Source organism: Mustela nigripes, chromosome 6, assembly GCF_022355385.1.
Source record: "Mustela nigripes isolate SB6536 chromosome 6, MUSNIG.SB6536, whole genome shotgun sequence".
In the NCBI taxonomy this organism is placed as follows: Eukaryota; Metazoa; Chordata; class Mammalia; order Carnivora; family Mustelidae; genus Mustela; species Mustela nigripes.
In genome coordinates, this window is record NC_081562.1 from 103,487,768 (window position 1) to 103,506,025 (window position 18,258).

General features: G+C 48.9%; 1 protein-coding gene across 5 annotated transcripts in view; it reads left to right on the forward strand.

Annotated features, from left to right (window-relative positions):
- CRACR2A (calcium release activated channel regulator 2A) overlaps positions 1-18,258 on the forward strand; it is a 130,603-nt gene that overhangs the window by 66,603 nt on the left and 45,742 nt on the right. For all 5 annotated transcript variants that reach the window (XR_009404874.1, XM_059403787.1, XM_059403786.1 and 2 more), the window contains 3 exons: positions 9,863-9,953; positions 13,602-13,697; positions 15,649-15,836. Coding sequence is in view for 4 of the 5 variants with exons in the window: in XM_059403787.1 (XP_059259770.1) it covers positions 9,863-9,953; positions 13,602-13,697; positions 15,649-15,836 (375 nt within the window). In the remaining variant the exon portion in view is untranslated. The remainder of the gene's footprint in view (positions 1-9,862; positions 9,954-13,601; positions 13,698-15,648; positions 15,837-18,258) is intronic.

An 18,258-nucleotide genomic window follows, 5' to 3' on the forward strand; every position in this document is an offset into this window, starting at 1 on the left:
CTGGGCTCTGTCTCACAACCCTGAGATCATGACCTGAGCCGAAATCAAGAGTCAGATCCTTAATCGACTGAGCCACCCAGATGCCATGGATTCTGACTTTTGACCAGAGTTGGTATCTGCTGGATACATGGCCCTCGATGGGTTCTTTACCAGGATCTAACCCTGAGACTGGGGGTAAGGATGAATTAGGTAGTATCTGGAGAGTGCTTTGGGATCTTGGAGGAAAAGTGCTTTCTAGATCAAAGACAGGCCATGGGCTGTGCTCAGTCATCTGCCACTCAGCTCGGCATCCCGGGAAGACCACCCAGGCTGCCTGCTTCGCGTCACCCAGGGACCACACTTGGCTTTGACAAGCTCAGCAACACTCCCCAGGGCCTTGTGGGAATCAGTTCCTCATCTGCACAGTCTTTCTTGTCCAGCTGAATCAGGCCTCTGGCACTTTCCTGCCTAGCCACTCTCCAGGCACTGGCTGTCTGGAGTGATGACCCTAGGCTCTGAGATGGTGTCCAGACCAGGGGGGAATGGGTCTTACAGCCTGACAGGCAGCCTGTCTATGATACTGGCTGCCCTGCTATAGCCTGAGAATTGGGATTCTGTAATATGAAGCTGCAGAGACATGAGAACCTTTGGGGGAGGAGGGTGACCTTGTCTCCAGATAGGGCAGCAAATAAGGCATCATATATATGGCAGGGGGCCCTTGCATCCCAACTGTGAAGGACCTGAGCTATGTGGTTCTCAAACGTTAGCCTGCTTCAGAATTACCAGAGGATCTTTGTCTACAGATGGATTCCTAAGTCTCTTCCCTAGAGAGTTTTTGTATGTTTGTTTGTTTTTGCCAGAGAGAGAGAGAGCAAGAGCATGAGAGTATAAGCAGGGGGAGCAGCAGACAGAGGGAAAGGGAAACGCAGACTTCCCACTGAGCATGAGGCCCGATGCAGGACTCGATCCCAGGACTCTGCGATCATGACCTGAGCTGAAGGCAGACGCTTAACCGACTGAGCCACCCAGCATCGCCCCCAGAGAGTTTAAATCAGTATGTCTGAGGGAGGGAGCCCAAGAATGTGTATCTTAGCACACATCCCCAGTGGGTCTGACGCAGGCAGGCCACATACTGCACTTTGAGAAATGCTAGACTGTTTCTCCAGAATGCGTCTGTCTGCAAAAGGTACACTCCAGGGTGACCTTCCAGTCTGGAATTTTAGTGTTGTTCTTAGGGTGAAGAGAAGAAGTTTTTGTTGAGGGATTTAAGTACTGATGGTATGGCCTAATCAGCACATGTTTTTTATTGGTATGTTACCATCTGAGGCAGAAACACAGTGTTATCTGAAGCAAATTGAAAGGTGAGGCCTATCTGGGCTCTGTGTACACCATGAGCATGATTGTACACCTGACTAATGAAAAATGGGTCGCTTTAGAGGATGGGATAAAGCTGCAAAGTTGGTTTATTACAGGCAGCAGAATCTAATTAGGGAGAACCCATCCATCCTGAAAATCCAATTGGCAATTTTACAGTCTTTGCAGAATTTCACACAAACTCTTATGGTTTCCTTTCATTTAGCTTTACTCTAGTCCTGTGTCGGGGTGGGGAGGGGTTGGGGGGGGGCACGTGTGCTGCATGTACGTGGGTGTGGGACAGAGACAGACAGAGACAGAGACAGAGATAGGGAGGCAATTAGACTGAGAGAGACTGATTTCAGGGGAACAAGAAAACCCCAAACAGGGTTTTTCTAGGAAGAGCTTCTCTTTGCTGTCCAGAGTCTGCAGCTGCCTCAAGAAGGCGGCAGGGGGCAGCAGTGAGTCTGAACACCGCTCGTACCATTCCCACCCCGGCAACCAAGCAGTCTGAGCCTGAACGTGCTTCCATTTTCTTCTCTGGCAAATAGCAGGTTCGTGGAGACTTTTCAGGCCCAGGGTTTTCACTCTGGGCTCAGTGCCTTGGGGTTGAGGGTGGGGGCGACATGGGAAAAGGGATCAAGCCCTTCCGGCGATCTTGGCCCTTTAGCCTTGGTGGGTCTGCCTGTTGGCCACATTCCTTGCTCCAGTTCCTGCTCAGCTCCACAACTGACAGACCCCAGATGGAATTTGGACTATTGGCTATCCTGAACACAGATGTATGGAGTTTCCAGTGTCAGCACTTAGGATGTCTGGGAGGACACAGTGGTGACATGGATGGAACACGAGTCTGGGAGTCAAGGCCGGGATCTCCTCTGTACTCAGACCCTGGGTACCCACAAACTGGTCCCTTCCTTGCTCTGACCCTCTTTTCCTTTACGTGCAAAACAAGGAGGTTGGGGTTACATGAGCCCAGTCTCTTATGGGGAGGGGGATTCTTCTTCTCTTTACAACAGTCTTTTACCAGATTGTTCAAACGAGGAAATGTGTCAGACCACTGCCAAGGCCAGAGGCATTTCTAAGCTCTATCTTGACTTCAGGCTCCTGTAATTTATCTAAAATGTAGAAAAATGCCATTTTTCCAAGGTCAAGATGACACCTTCATTTAGGAAAGGAAGGAACTACTTTTTTTCTTGAAATGATTTCAGACACCTCTGCCTAGAACCTTGAAGGTTGACCAGATGACTTTCTGAGACCTTCTGAAATCTGGACAGATTCTGTTCCTAAATGAAGGCCAAATGGAAACAGGAAACAGGGGAAGGATATTTTGACCAAGCCGTACTCTATAGTAGGGAGGCTTTGGCCTGTTTGTCATTAGCTGGAACCCCAGTGGTACTGAATTAAAGCTTTACTCTAGTGTGGTACCTTACCTCCATGTGCAGATCACTTTAGAAAGGTTAATTAATTTTCACAGTCCCTGTGGGGGCCTGGCAGGGTAAATTATTGCTAGCTACATCTCACCTTCCAGTTCCTTGCAAATGATCTGCAAAGGCTTCTCAGAACTATGCCTTGTATTATATCTGCACCCCTACTCCTTCCCCACACATCCCTTCCAAAATCTCCAATGCTACACATGTGCTTATCGTTCTCTTTTATGGAGCAGGTGTCTGCCCCAGTCAGTCATTCTGTCCTCTAAGCTGGACCTGGAGCTTTCCTTCTAGCTTCCAATAAGACTCATTCTTCCAGATCCATCACTGCCCTATGGCATCCTCAGTATATAATTGTTATTTCTTCCCTTCACTGTTGAAAATCTCCCTTTTCTGGACTCAGCATCTCTCCCCCTGAGAACTCTACCATCCTTCCCGCTACTGGAGTAGTGGGCTCTGTCCACTTCCCTCCAGGTAAGGCTCTGTGGTCCCAAAGTTACTATCAGCCCAAGCCAGGGAGGCACAGTGGGGTGGGGTGTACGGCACAGCATGTGGCTCCTTCCACAGGTTCCTTCCCTCCATGCCACGTTAGCAGTGGACTTGGTGTTCTTAGGTGCTAAAATCTTGGTGTACAGAGCCCATCCCATTGGTCTAAATTATTTTACCCAGCGTGTTACTTTGCAAAGGGCTTAACCACTAGTTAATGTGGATGGTGACGTCACGGCTCTCTCTTCTTTACTGATCCGCCTCAGGTTTTGTTCTAACCCAAGCCTTCTGTTCCTTATGTTTCCCCACTCGCACACATGTCTGCTGATGCCTGATTCCTCTTCGTTTGCTACTTGCCTCTTGGTTCAAATCAGAAGGAATCATAAAGCAGCAACTCTTAAAAGGGAGTCCACAAGCCCCTGGAGAATCAGAGAACTCATTTACTTAGAATTTATTAAATGCATCCTATCAGCTATCTATTGTACTCAATAATTCCACATGCATTATCTTATTTAAACTTCACAACTTTACTCTGCAGTAGGCATTAGTATCTGATTTTCCAGAAACGGAAAACCTCACGGTCACCGAGGACATGGGACTTGTCCAAGGCCACAAAGCTTGTAAATGTCAGGATCAGGATTTGAACCAAAGCCTTTTTACTCTCGGTCTAAGGAATTCTGAGCCAACCGTAGCTGTCAACGGGTTAGAATTTAGACTACCCTGGAATATGCTAGAGGCACTATCCAGCCGTTATATGCAAAGGCAAGAAAGTGAGGATAAATGTTGGTGCTCACGACTGTTCCGCTGCCTCCTTCCTGCATTTGTCTCTCTGCCCCACCAAGAGCTCAGGTCTCTTTCTCTCCCTTGTCTCTGTCCCTCCTCCCCCTGCATCTCCAAATAACTAGGCACAGATAGCAAACAAGGGAATAATGAAATAAATACTGCCCTGGGATGTGGGGGAGTGTTTGAAGAATGGCTAACAGAAATAGGTTGAATATTTATGCCCACATGGTACTAATAGCTCAGAGAGTTCTATTACAGACTGCTGTCTTTGATTCGATATTTTTGCCAGTGGCAGGAACAAAGGGAGGGTAGGAAGAATATTTTGTAGTCATAAAAAAAATACTTTTTAAAATGTATGTATGTAAAGTATGTGAAGTATGTAAATTAAAGTATGTATATATGTATGTATGTATGTAAAGAAGATACAACAGAAATAAACTTTTAGGCATCAAATAACAGCAGCAAAATAGGTAAGGCAAAAAACTTTGAGGAAAACAAAGAAAATTTGATTAAAAAAAAATAAGGTTTAAGAGGATTTTAGCAAACTTATCTAGGATTTGACACATTAGTCAGCAAAAAGTATTGTAGGTACGTAAAATATTTAGGACTACCAGGCAGCAAGGTTAAATTAAGAGATAAATGTGGAGCTGTGTGCTCTGCACTAGAATACACATTTTTCTTATGGAAGTTATGCAAAATATGATAATGTTTTTGATTTCACAGGAAAAGTCATAGATTCCAAGAAGTACATACCCTACCAGTATATATATATATATATATATATATATATATATATATATAATATATATATATTTTATATATATATATACAATATATAATATATATATATTGTATTTTACTAATACAATAAACTAGAAACCAGTAGTTTTTATATTAAAAAAAAAAAACTCTTTTAGGGGCACCTGGGTGGCTCAGTCTGTCTGCCTTCGGTTCAGATTATGATCTCAGGTCCTGGGATGCAGCCCCGCATCAGGCTCCTTGCTCAATGGGGAGCCTACTTCTCTCTCTCTCTCTCTTCCCCCCTCCCCCGCTCCACTCTGTTCCACCTTCCACTCATGTTCTTTCTCTTTCTCTCTCTAATACATAAAGAAAATCTTTAAAAAATAAAGATAAAAACACTCCTCTAAACAACTTTCAGATGAACTAAATCATCAAAACCTACAAACTAAGACAATATATTAGTTACCTTCTATTATGATTGAACATTTAAAACACCAATAAAGGGCGCCTGGGTGGCTCAGTGGGTTAAAGCCTCTGCCTTCGGCTCAGGTCATGGTCTCAGGGTCCTGGGATCAAGCCCTGCATCGGGCTTTCTGCTCAGTGGGGAGCCTGCTTCTTCTTCTCTCTCTGCCTGCTGCTCTGCCTACTTGTGATCTCTGTCTGTAAAAGGAATAAATAAAATCTTAAAAAAAAATTTTTTTTTAAATAAAATAAAAAATAAAACACCAATAAAGCTTGGAAGGTCATTGAGGACACCGGATGACCAGTTGGGATCCATTAAGATAATGTCATGCTGGAAAGACGGACTGACTCTAACAGAATTGCATCTGAGATCTTGCTCTGGTGTCCAAAAAGCCAATGACAGAAGCACAAGGCGGAAGAGAGATGATTCAGTAGCACCATCTTTAAAAGAAAAACAATCACACAGACAAAAGATTTAGAGGTTTTACTTGACAAATGGGTTCGGCATTCATCAAGTGTGATGCGGCTGCCAAGAAAAGTTAATGTGATTTTAGGCTGCAGGAATAGATAGGCAGTGTGTAGAGCAAGACGGGCCTAGTCTAGCTCTAAGCTGTGCTAATCAGATTTCACACACTGGGCATTCGGTTGAGGGCTCCATGGCTCAAGGATGCTAAATCAGGGCACATTCAGAGAAAACTAAAGAGGAAGGTGAAGGGAGTTACCAAAACAAAAAAACAAAACAAAAACAAAAACAAAAAAACACCAAAACCAAAACCAAAACCAAAAAAATCCATGTGAGCCATGGTTGGAGGAAAAAAAGAGGCATGGCATAAACCCAAGGCAAGTCCTTGAAGTCTTAGTGCTGTTTTCAAATATATAAAGGGTTTTTATGCAGAAGAGGGACAGAGCCATAGAAAGATATATTTCTGTGAGCCAGGACACTCCAAAGATGAAAGAGCTGTTTAGAGATCCAGCCAAATTTCCTCTCGCTAGAGGTGTTCTAACCTAGTTTGGGTAAATACACGGCAGAGACATTGTGGCAAGGGGTTTAACTCCAGGGAAAACAGGTGGTTGGATCAGACAGAACTTCCCACCCTGAAATTCTTCAATTCCTCTGGAATCTGGTGTTCCCCCAGTAAAGCCTTAAATTGATTTTGTATAGATTTTCTGCATTCACCTTTTGAGCATAGACCCTGTGAATGACAAAGCGTCCGTGTGTCCTAACCTCATGGTGACCGCATCAGCCCAGACAAGACCGTTTTTTTCACGATTTCAAAGGGAAACGTTCAAGTAAAAACATTTGATGTTCTAAGACTTCAGAGAAGGGGTCAGCGAGGTTTGCATAGGTGGGGAAATCCTCACAGAGAAGACAAAAAAGTGTATGTGTGCATTGGGCAACGCAAGTGGTTTTTGAAATTGTGGTAACAGAGATGTATGTACTAAGCCAACGTAACAGGTCGCTTCTCTCCTTTGGTGGAGAAATACGATGTGCCTGCTGGTGTGCCACATGCCGCACGCACAGACCTTTTTAGAGTGTCTCTCACGATTACCCTTCCCGTGGCCACTGCAGAGCTCCCCGCAGATACAGGCTTCCGGCTCTGCAGCTCCCGCTCACACGCAGCCTGCGTCTCTAACAGACGCATCGGACAGGAGCTTTCATTGACGGAGCTGTCCGTTCTTCATTTTCCTGATCACCTCATACCTTTTCCAAGCCCGGCAGCACTTTTATCCTTGAAACCGAGACCTTCCTCCCCTTGGGGAATGATGGCTCTTGCCCTCCACTCTCCCTGACTGTAATGATGATATCAACAATCCTTCACATTTATTTAGGGCCTTGAGATTCCAAATGCTTTTCATTCCCGCTCTCTTGTTTGTTCATCATGCTGGTGCTGGGGCGGGTGTGGGGGAGCTCGGGGCAGGTGCTACTCGGATGTAAGGAGGTCTGAGCACTCAAGGTCACACTGAGGTTATGAGTGATTCCGGGTTCAGAACCCAGTCTTTTAGAGCCCTGAGCTAGTCGAGTGGTGTGAGTGGTGTGAACAGCAGCAGAGGCCCTTCACTCCCTCTCCATTTCTGGGGCTCATGTGTCTGACTCAGGCTGGTCATGAGCTGATCGATCCTAGGGGACTCATGCTCTGAAGACCTTCAGGCCTGGCCAAGTCCCCTAGGATACCAGCTTTATTCAAAAGCATTTCCAGAGGTTTTGTTCCACAGATAAGTGTGGTTAGACTGGATTCTGGCTCACTGATGCCCACCTGGAACCCCAGGGCTTCTTTGCAATGGACCCAACCTTTGTTAATGAGGGCTAGAAGGAGGCACCATTTGGAGGCAATGTCTGCCGTCCCCTGATTTGTCTTTTTTAGCCGTCTGCAAAATTACTTACTTTATGATAAGCAAGCTGACATGCGAGCCTGAAAAAGAGTTTAACGTAATCAAATAAAACTTAGAGCAAAGTTAATATAACGCATTTAATGATGGTATAGAATTGATGCCCTGTATGGTTATTAAGCATAAATGGTAAACAGCTATAAGCTGTTCGTCCATATAATGGATGACTATAATTGGTATTGCTTTATCAGAGCAAATTAATTTTTAAGTTTCTCTCATCTCACTTTATTAGTCCTTCCGTATTTATGTAGCTGGAATCACTGTGTGAAGTTGTCCTTGACACCGCTTGCCATCTAGCACCGGGATTTCTTTGAACGTAGGAAGGTAATTCTGGGGAACAAGAGAAGACTTTCTTTCTGAAAGTCCACTCAGGCAGTGTTCCCATCTGCCCTTGAGATGTCCCTATTCAACAGCAGCTAGCTTTGCTCCTTATTGCTCGCCAAGATTTTCTCGTATTTGTTACGAGCTGGCTAATAACAATAGTAACAATCCAAAGCATCTGTCATTTAGCAAGAAATTTCTTACTCCTAGCCAACCAGACATTTCCTACGCCCAGCTTGGTGGTAAAGCCAGGGCTCCAGCTTGGGGAAGTGTCCCTTCTCTGAGTGCGTCCTGAGGCCATTACCACACTCACTCCAAGGGTTTCTGGCTTTGGGGGAGGGGGGGTCCCGCCAAAAAAGGGAACTTAGAGGCTTCTGCTTCGATATGAGTGACGTTGGCCTTGAAGACTCACACCAGTTCCTTGTCTGGGTCAGTTTTGTGGTTCTTATAGAACTGGAAGGATGCCAATCAAAATGGCTCCTTAGTCATGCTCTGTCTGTGCATGAGACACGGGTAGCAAGAGAGGAAGGGACTCCTTGGGTAGCGGGAAAGGCCTGGCCTGGATCAGAGTCCTGCGTGGACATTGGGAAGGTGAGGCTTTGAATGATGAAGGGCGTAGAGGAATAGACGCGCTGCTGTCCTTGATGTTTTGTTCAGAAATCTCTCGAGTACCTCTTAGAACTGAAAACCAGAGCGCATTCCTTCGTTATTAAAGTCTCCTTCCTTGAATAAAGGGAACAGGGGACCTGCCACCATTTGAGTTTAGAATGGCAAGTGCCAACTTTTATAGTATATGCATGTTCAAATCAGACCTTGAGATCCAAGACATCAGCCTACTCCTGGGCCTGGATTCCCCTTAACAGGTGAGAGAGAGGCCCAGGGTGCACTGAGCCAAAGATTTCACTGGCAGGCAGAGAAGTGGGGTCACAGTGCAGTCCCCTGGAAATGGGGATGCTTTGGCCAGATAAATTCCATCTCAGTTCAAATGCTCAGCCTTCCTCTTTGATTTTGGATGTCTGTGTGTGGCATTTAAAATGGTGGTGGGTGGAGCATTTAAGGAGGACCTATTTGGGGAGAGAAGGAGGAACAACACCAGGGATGACCTATAACCTTCGTTCCCATAGCCAAGTTTGTCTTGGTGTCTGTATAGGAGCAGAGTCTCTGGGTATTTACTTTCTGTCCTGTGGGGCTCTTCAGCGTAGGGAGAATATGCTGGCAGGGGGGATGAGGACATCTCATTATCACCGCCACCTTGAATCAGCCCGCCGCTTCTCATGCTGTCTGCCTGGGGCCCTGGACCCGAGATGGCACGAGCACTGGGCAGGTGTGGCTCCCCTTCCTTTGGAGGGGGTGTGGTGTCAGTGGTTGTCAGTGTCATGGAATCCTTTGACGTCTTCTGAGAAATGTGCATTCCACAAGCACACAGTTCGGGAGAGCCCTCTGACAGTGCCGTTCAGAGAGTGCTAACGTAGCCAAGTAGAAAGAAAGCATCCAAACCCGGAAGGAGAGCAGCCAAGAGCCCAGACAGGAAAGAAGCCCACACAATACAACTTTATGGGCTCACTACAGGTGGAAGGACTAGCGGACAATAGGGAGGTCCATCTACAGAGGTTGGGGCTCCTTGTTGAAATAAAGTGAGGTTAAGGAAAACGGAGCCAGAGAAACCTCACTGAGGAGTGTGAGGGTCATCTAGAAATGATGGCCTCCTCACCTGGGAGGAGAAGAAGGTCCCGCGAGGCCTGTGTGGTCCGCTAATCCTGAGGAACTGATCCCACAGCTTTGGGGACGGGACCTACATAGTCGCCCCCCACCCCCCCCAGGCTCCTGATGGGGCCCTGGTGCGCAAGCTCCAGGACTCACACTGTGGGATAAAGGAAATTGGGTGTAGACTTCATCAGACTCTCCTTCTGCCACCTCTGCAGGAAAATTGCTGCTTATGATGAAGAAATCCAGCATCTCTATGAGGAGATGGAACAGCAAATCAAGCATGAGAAGGAGCAGTTTCTCCTCAAAGTAAGAGTGCACATCGGGTCTCGGCTCTGAGGGCCTGGCGGAGAGCTCGCCTGTTCTGCCCCCCACCCAGTTCAAGACTGCAGGGTTCCCCTGCCCATGGCACCGTGGGTTCCCTGTTTCTCTGCTTTATTTAGATTTTCCAAGGCATCTGTCCCCCTCCAATGTGGCATTTAAATTCCATCTTTATTTTTGTTGATTGGGGTCTGTCTCCTCCTACTGACGTCAAAGCTCCCTAAGAGCAGGAATCTTTGCTTCACTTGCTGAAGTGTCCTCAGCACCGCAGCCGTGCTTGGAGCACAGTAGGTCCTCAGCAAACTTGTGCTGAATCACTGAATGAACAAGGGACAAAGGAATGAACGCATAAATGAACAAAAAGGTGAAGGTACAGATGTTGCCCGTCACAGCAGCTTGAAGATCAGGTCTGACGCTAGCTGCTCCCCAGAGCCATGGGACAGGCCCACCGGATGGGGTCCATTGCATTCTGTGCCCAGCAACTCCCCTCAGGGGGCCAACATTAGAGTCTACGCTTCCCATCCTTTCCCTTAGACACCTAGAAAATGTCATACCCAAGACAAGTCAAATCCCACCCTTCTTGGACACTGTGGGAGAACATTTGGAAACTTACATGCCTTGTTTCTAGTTGGCACTTAGCCTCCTAGCAAGCCCTGCTGTTTGCCTTGGGGGGGTCAGAACTGGTGAAATCCACCCCTTTTCCAAGCTAAGCAGGGGCCTTTTGGGAACATATTTATAAAACAAAGCTGTAGGAAGCTTTCTCCTCTATTTTTGGATTATCCACTTGGTGGGTTCTCGGCAGAAAAGTCTTTAATCTTGAAGGGTAGCCTTCTGCCTTTGTTCAGGCTGTTATTACAATTCCATAAGCAGGGGCTTAGAAACAACATTTATTTCTCCGGAGGCCAGAAGTCCCAACTCAGGGGGCTGGCGTGATGGCCAGACTCTCGTGAGAGCCTACTTCCTGGGTTTGGCTGTGGCCTTCTCCCTGTGCCCTCACAGCGCGGAGGGGCAAGCAAGTGCCTGGGGGTCACTTTTATAAGGGCACTAATCCCACTCGTGAGGGCTCTGCCCTCAGGACCCACTCACCTCCCGAAGGTCCCACCTCCTTGGGGATTAAGTTTCAGTATGTGACTTCCGGGGATACAACATAGAGACCATGTCACCCTGTGCCTCTCAGAACCAAACCTGGGCCATTATCACAACACCATCCCTCCTCCTCAATGCAAGTTGGTTTGAATTTTTAATTTTACACTGGTTGGATTATCCACACCAAGGTTCTGTTTCTCACAGATGCCATTCACATTGAGGTGGAGTTGGAATGCTTTCCAGAAAAAGCCAGTCATATTCTCCGACTAGATCCCTCTGAAGGCTTGTCAGTATTTCCAGACTCTCCCTTCCCTCTTTTTTGGGGCTTTTTAAAAAAAAAATTTTTTTTAAGATTTTCATTTATTTATTTATTTATTTATTTGACAGAGAGATCACAAGTAGGCAGAGAGGCAGGCAGAGAGAGGGGGGAAGCAGTCTCCCTGCTGAGCAGAGAGCCCGATGCGGGGCTCGATCCCAGGACCCTGAGATCATGACCTGAGCTGAAGGCAGAGGCTTAACCCACTGAGCCACTCAGGTGTCCCCTTTTGGGGGGCTTTAAAATATTTGGCCTGTTCCCTGACCTTCAGCATAGTTGGGTAAATATAAGAAAGATAGTACCCAGATACTTGTCACCCAGTGGACCCTACGATAGTTTTCTGAGAACAGCAGACTTTTTCCTCCCTGCAGTGGGAAAGCCACTCTCTTGACCCCACATGATCTACTTCTAGGTCAGGACTATAGGTCAAAGGTCCTAGCTAAGGAAAGAAGCATGCTTTCCAGAAACGGAAGGTGGGCCAAAGCATGGGAACTGGGAACGGGAGGAGGTGGGAGGAGAAGCTTCAAGGACACATTTGTGTCATGTAAGGTGATGTCACCACGCTGCTGTACCCCTTCACCCACCCTCGGCTCCCTCCTTCCCCTGCTTAGTACCCCTTGCCTTTCAGACTCAGTGCTTAGAGGTACACTTTGTACGGGAATGTGGGAACTGTGAAGATGTGTTTGGCCTGGCAGACACCGGCTTTTGCCTGGTCCCAGGGGGAGGACAGTGGTGGTACAGTTTAGGACAGCATGGGAAGGGCTGACCCTTCTGGACAGGGCTTGGAGCCTGGCGCTACACAGAGCAGTTTGACCGTGAGGGAAATGTGTGATCGCTTGCACGCTCCGGCTCCGGAGTAAGAGACTCCGTCCAGGCTCCGCCGGCCCCCTGTGGGGATGGCAGCATTTGTACTGGAATTCAGGAGCTGCCCGCCTGGCCCCCCTCACTCCAGCCCGGTTCACAGGGTGCCCACTCTGGGAGCACTGCCCCAAACTGAATGAAGCAGGACTCCTGGTGGAAGGGTTGAGAGCAGGCGCTGCCTGGTTCGATCCTGCTCCTTCCGTTGCTTATGGCTGACAGGAGACCATCACAGGCTCTCCCGGAGCTCTCTACCTGCCTCAGGAGCCGGGTGACACCTACAGAGGATGAGCCCAGCCAAATCCTGAGCTTTTGAAACCAGGTGTCCAGTAGCCTGTCCCCTGGGAGTGGTTGTGTGCCCTCCACTCCCCTAGGGGCGCCATCGTGCCCAACCCTCCTAGTCCCCTTAAGCGAGCAGCATCCCACTCTGTCCTCCTGGGCCGGCAGCCCTCCAGGGGCTCTGGTAGTGAGTCATATGGACCTTATAATGGTTTCTTCTCTTCCTACACATTTTGCATCTCCTTTCTGCCTTCGGGAGAGTGGAGAGCTGCAGGGGGCCTGCAAGTGTTTGTTTCTACCATGTGAGCAAAGAAATGAGGACAGCTGGGTAAGGCCAGGACTGCAACCCCAGTGCCCTGGTGCCCAGCCAAGGGCCTTTGCACCGGACCAGGCTCCATGAGAATGTCAGCCATCCCAACAACCCACATGGTTCTCTCTTTGCCCACCCCAAGCCCCTTCACACTGCATCGTCAGCTTCCAGAGCAGGGAAGCCCAGTCGTAGGGCCAGAGGGGAGGGGCTGTCGAACACAGGGGCAGCGACTTCCTGAAGAACAGGGCTGGGACTCCTCCATCATGGCAGGAAACAGCGAGGACCTATACCCTCGGGGGGAAGAAGCGATGCCCTGTGTTTCCCCAGCAATGGCAGTTTAAGGGATCGAAAGATAGTACCCAACGTGGAACAGAATATCCATTTTGGAAGGATATTCTGCCCCTGTCCCTATTTACAGAGGGGGAGGTGGGGGTCTGGGATTCACACTCAGGCCCCTGTTCTGTTCTCCGTGTTCAGGACTCCACTGCTAACGGACACTGCCTCTCTCTGGAGGGGGTTTGGGGGAAGGGGAGGCGTGGCACACAGTCCACCAGGTGGTACCTGGTGTCATGGATGACGGAGCACTTACGGTCTCTCTGTCTCGCTGGGCCTCACTGCCCCGCCAGGCAGGGCCCCGCAGCCCTGGAATATGGTGGGAAGGGCCCCAAAGACCGAAAGGGTGGGTGGGCCCTGCTGTTGAGCAGATACGAGGTCAGGGGGAGGGGAGGGAGAAATCTCCATCCCACGTGCATTTGGGCTTCACCTCTCCTTCCTTCCGGTCTGGCAGGACACAGAGCGATTTCAGGCCCACAGTCAGGAGCTCGAGCAGAAACTGTTGTCAAAGGAGCAGGAGCTGGAGCAGCTCATCCAGAAGCAGAAACGGGTATGCCTCCCTGGCCGCCTCGGAGCACGGGCTCCCCACCCCCTCCTCTGCTGGCCCTTGCCCACCTGCCCGTCCACTACACTACTTCTTGCTGGAGGCCTGGGGCTGGTTGGTTTAATCCGAGAAGAACTATTGAGCTGCGTGAAAGATAGCATTTGAAATAACAGGTGATGCCAGGATAAAGCCTTCACCTCTCCTGAGCCAGGTGTTCAGTTTGGGAATGTTGCCAAGAATTCTCCCTCGAGGCATCTGAAGACATCGTCCTATAATTATGCCCAGGAGCCACCAGAATGCCAACGCGTTCATTCATTGCCTGCTTCCTGTGTCAGGAAAGGGGTGGGGTGGGTGGGGATGCTGAGATACAAGGGACATAGCTGCTGATGTTTTGGGGAAGGCTGCAGACAGTGACGTCTTCCTGCCTTCCTTCCTCCCATGGACACAGATACCTCCAGTAGGAAGAGGATCTTCAAAGATCCATTTGTTCATCCCTTGTCTTCCTCTGTGCCCTCAAAATGTCCATCAGCCTTTTTCTTGTGGCTGCTCCCATCACCCCCCAGGATGGAGGCAGACACCAGATGGGCCTATGATGCACCTGACCCCCCAGGAGGTAGTCTGGGTGGTGCACTGTATAGGGCTGGCTAATGACCCCAGGAAGACTCATTCCCTGGGCAAACTTCACGCTCTCAACCTCCTCCCCAAAGCAAGGGCCCATTGGGGAGAGACGCCAGGGTGCCACTTGGCCTCCCGTTTTATTTTGTCTGGCACTGGAAGGAATCCAGCCCTGGACAGACCCAGACATATTGCTCTTGCTTGCATAGAGAGGGCTATTTTTAGCGACACATTAAACTATGCTTGAAGCTGCCCCACGCTGAAGCTAGACACTGTCCCACTCCTGCTGCTACCCAGCCTATGGATTTTGATTTCTTCCTTCTGCAAGCAAGACCATTTCCACTCGGGGAAAGGCCGGCTGCCTTCCCCTTCTCCTGCTGCAGCCCTACCTTCTCCTGCCCCTACTCCTCGTCGCTATTATGCATTACGTTCTTACCAATTAGACTTATCCCTCAAATGAATGATTGCCACTCGATTTAATTACTGCATGCTTGCCTGATTACACAGGCCTCTTGAGAATCACACAAAATTCCTTGTTGCTGCCTCCTCCTCCCCTTCCTGGCCACATTCATTAAACTAAATTTATTATGATATATTTGCTTTGGTTTGATTCCTCCTCTGGTGAGAGGGTTGGAAGCTCTGCAAAGCAGAACCACCAGCCAAGAAAAGCTGCACTTACACAAATGCAGAGGGTTTTTTTAGCTGCTTTAGGGACAGGAAACAAGGTATGTGTTTGGTTTGACCTGTTTTTGCTGTTTCCTAAGACTTTCCAGGGTTTCTGGCGACCCTACAAAGTTTCTCTAAATTAAAGGAATTGGCCTTATTTAGCTGAGAGATGAAAAAGGGACAAATGGACTTACTGTCAGCATTCAGAACTGGGAAGGATGGCTTTAGGGAAAATGCCACTTAGCTGCCTTCCATGTTCAACAGGGCTGAGGGAGACCATTGGCTGAAAGGGTACGAGAGAGCGAGGTTGGCTCTCAAGACCACGGATGAGAGGATCGCAGCTAGCATTATCGTCACTGGGATGCGGGACGCAGATGGAGTGTTGACCTTCCTTTCCTAGCAGTCTTTTTGAATGGTGCCGCTCCCTCTGGACTGTTCAGGAGCCCTGTGGAGGCAGGGGAGAGATGAGAAGTGCTCTGAAAGCTCCTGCTGTCTCCAGAAGTGCATCTGTGTGATTTAAGGAGCAGGACAAAACCCATTGAGGTTTTGTGGGACCGTGAGGGCTGGCCATGAGGGCTCCCGCCTGTAGGTCGAGAAAGTGAGGAGAGGTGGGGGCAGGCCAGACTGGATGGTGGCTGCTTACCTTTCCCTTCTGCTCCCCCACTTTCTGTTCCAGCTGGAAGGCCAGTGCGCCACGCTCCAAAATGATGAGCATGAAACCAAGGCTGAGAATACCAAGCTGAAAGTCACAAACCAGGAGCTGGCCCGGGAGCTGGAACGGACGTCCCGGGAGCTGCAGGACGCCCAGCAGCAGCTGGAAAGCCTCCAACAAGAGGCCTCCCAACTCCACCAGGAGAAGGAGATGTGAGTCCGGCCTTCACAGGCTCCTGTCACTGCTGACCGGCTCTACCCGCTTCCTTTGAGCATGCCATCTCCTCTCTTGGAGACCCTGTCGCCTTGCCTCTCCCATGAGGCCCGGGGGCGGGGGATGGTCCTTGCTCCCTGAACATCTCTGCTGGGATGCTGAGGCCGGTAAGCAGATTGTGGCCAGCATAATCTAGGATGCATAGGACATCTACAACCCTGTTCTTGGAAAATTTATTATGCGATGAGAGAGACGTGTTATCCAACCAACAAATATAAGATGGTCCTCGGGAAAAGGTTGCATGAGCAGACAGAGCACAAGTGACTGTCATCGTGTATTTTATTTCTTTTAAAGACTTATTTATTTATTTATTTGAGAGACAGAGAGAGAGAGAGAGAGAACACATGAGAGCAGAGCGAGGGGCAGAGAGAGGGGGAGGGAGAGAAGCCGACGCCCCGCTGAGCATGGAGCCTGATGAGGGGCTCTATCTCATGACCCTGAGATGATGACCTGAGACGAAACCAAGAGCGGGATGCTTAACTGACTGAGCTACACAGGGCCCCTTTTTATTTTATTTTATTTTTTAAATGTTTAAAGATTTATTTGAGAGTGGAGAGAGAGGTGACTGTCATAGTTGAGAGACGGTAAGAGCCAGGACAAGAGTGAAGCAGGTAGGCATCTTAGGTCAGCATAGAATCTGTTGGAGTGTGACAGTGCCCAGGAATCCTCAGTCCAGGCTGCTCACTCTCTCCTCCATGTGGGTCCAGTGTGTGGGAGCCCCACGTCTCTCGGGGTCCCGTTTGCCACTAAGCTGCACTGGGCGTGACCTCTTGGACAGAGGAAGGTGCGAGGAAGGACCTGGGGCTGGGTCCGCGTGCTAAGCCTGAGCAGTTGCTGGAGGACCGGCTATTTATCTCGTCTTGGGAGCACTGGCTTCTGAGAACAAACACACTCCTTGGCGTGCCCAGGGATGGGGGCTTCCCCCTTGTTTATTCGTTCATGCATTTACCCGTACATCCGTTTACTTAGTCACTTGTCAAACATTTATTGAAAACTTCTCTGCGCTGGTTACTGTGTTGTGCATTCTGTGTATCGCCCCCATGTCAATAATTCGACATAATTGCCTATAAACCTGATAGCATCCTGCCGTGGCAGGAACTGTGAGTATCCACCGCACGGATGAGGAAGCCAAGGGTCCGGGATCTTAAGGAACTGGCGCACAAGGCTCAGTGCTAGATGCATCTGGCTGCCTCCCCACAGCGCATGATGAGTCAGCCAGAAAACACTTGATTCGGGAGTTGGACTGGCCATCGCTCACGCATTACTCTCTCAGGCTCCCATTGGCTCCCTTCATTCATTCTGCAGAAGGTCACGTGTGCCTGGCCCTGTGCCAGGTATTCCTGAGGCTCTAATTTCCGAGGGCAGTGTTGTTTAGCAGTGCTTAGTTGTAGAAACTTTCACCTTCTCCTTGTTAAGTGAAAGCCCTCCCTCCCTCTGACCCTGGCAACATTTGGGTCCATGGGCCCAAATCCCATTGTTCTGCTGCGCTGCCTGGGACTGATTGCCTGGGGCGAGAGGGAGGAAATGTGTTTGCATGTGGAGTTTTACCCCAATAAGATTTCTCTAGTTGAAAAAAAATGTATTTCCGAGTAGCTGACTTAAAACAAGCAAAACCCTCACTCCAATTCTTGGATGACCTGTGGCAGGACAGTGTATTTCATTGCAAACGAGCAAAATCAGTTCCTCCTCAGTGAGTGCAGGCTAACAAGGCGCAGGCATTTAACTTTACAAACAAAATTAAGGATTCAGCCTCTTAAAAATTCAATCAAGTTCTAAAACAACAAACATCTGAAGGCACAAGCATTAGAACAGCAAATGGAAATAAGCAGCCAGTGCTGGGGTATCAAATCACAGCACGAGGATTAAAATCTTTCTGAAGTCTTATCTTAATTAACCAAGCCAGAGACACAATCTCTGGAGGTTGGGAATTGAAAAGGAGGGTTAGGAGGGAGAGACACATGATTTCAGAACCTTCGTGGCTTGTTTTCAAAAAGCGCTCAATGCTGCAGTCAGAGAGTGTGCCCAGAGCCCCGGAGTGTCCCATCTAGGGAGGTCAGGAGACAAGGGCAGTGAGAGCCTTAGCTTGTTCTCTGTAGAGCAGAATCCCAGACTAATGGTACTGATGGAACCCGAGTGCTCTAGCCCAACTGTTCATTTTATGAACGAAGAAACCGAGACTCCGTGAGGCATAAAGCCACATGGTTAGTACCAGAAAACAGGGACCGAGCCTAGTCGTCCTGACAGCAGGCGCTCCCCCCACCTCCAACATCTTGCTGCCTGATGTTGTACCAGAGCAGCTGGGAAGGGATAGGATGGAATTGGGAGATAAAAAGACTCAGTCATTTATCAGCTAGGATTCTG